A 1,148-nucleotide genomic window follows, 5' to 3' on the forward strand; every position below is an offset into this window, starting at 1 on the left:
TTCCTATGGAAATATATAAAACAATGAATGCAAAGATAGAAAAGAAAATTATTATGATATATGTTCAAATTTCTTACCAAAAATAATGAACATTGTGAAGATTATATCCTGTGTATTATGATTGCACGAAATTTAATAAAATTGTCTAAATTGAATGGAATAGAACGTATTCAATATTGCCATTATTTTATCCATTGGTTGTATGATAAAATAGGAACAATTTACAGCAAATCAACGAATAATATAAAGGATAAAACTACCGTTAATAAAATATTTAATGTAGGTTATATGATTCTTCAGAAGCTAGGTATAAATGATTGTTACTATGACGTCCTTAATCTAGATTTAGTTCAAAATAAGGAAAGAAAATATTTACATGATTATTTTGAAAATTATAATTACATTGATTGTAACACATCTTATAATAACAAATGTAAACAATATTGCGAACATATCATTTATATTAATGAACTATATAAGAAATATATAGAAGAATGCTGTACATATTATAGCAAAGATGAATATTCTGATTATTGCAAATATTATTTCAAATGTGATCAAAATTATAACCCATATAAACTATATACAAAACTAGATTGTTCCAAAGTCTTATCATCTGACAATAAAAAAATGGAAGAAGTAAAAATTTCTCTTGTTCAGGATTATGTACAACAGTTAATATATGCCTATCGTAATAAATTTAATTTAATAAAAAATGAATATACGTCAGAAAATCTTTGTAAAGATTTCATATGTGACACTTTCTATATGTCAGTTCTACCTTTTTTTGGATTATTGTGTATACTTCTAATTTCTTTTGTTCTGTATAAAGTAAATATAAATTAAACATTAAAAATAAGACGATCTATGTTAATACATATATTTAAGTGTCCTTATCAATATATAATTAGGATATACGTATGTAACATATTTTATATATTTTATTTCTATATTAGTTTAAACCATTTGGATCGTTGTTCATTAAGAGAACACGTAGGAAAAATAAAATTATGCACTATGCTGAAGAATATGACAAGGAATATTCTAGCGTAAGTCCGAGGAGTGAACGAGTGCGTATAGCGTATAACAAAACATAATTTTTCCTTGCATATTTATATATAAGATATAAATTTAATATTTAAGAAAAA

At 23.4% G+C, this 1,148-nt stretch overlaps 1 protein-coding gene across 1 annotated transcript; it reads left to right on the forward strand.

Moving 5' to 3' along the window:
• Positions 1 to 60: 60 nt before the first annotated feature.
• PCYB_007570 (hypothetical protein) lies at positions 61 to 887 on the forward strand (the record flags this gene model as incomplete). Its single annotated transcript, XM_004228178.1, has 2 exons — positions 61 to 770; positions 833 to 887. The coding sequence occupies 2 exons, from the start codon at positions 61 to 63 to the stop codon at positions 885 to 887; spliced, it is 765 nt and encodes a 254-aa protein (XP_004228226.1).
• Between the last annotated feature and the right edge of the window lie 261 nt (positions 888 to 1,148).

This window comes from Plasmodium cynomolgi (genome assembly GCF_000321355.1).
Source record: "Plasmodium cynomolgi strain B DNA, scaffold: 1361, whole genome shotgun sequence".
NCBI lineage: Eukaryota > Apicomplexa > Aconoidasida > Haemosporida > Plasmodiidae > Plasmodium > Plasmodium cynomolgi.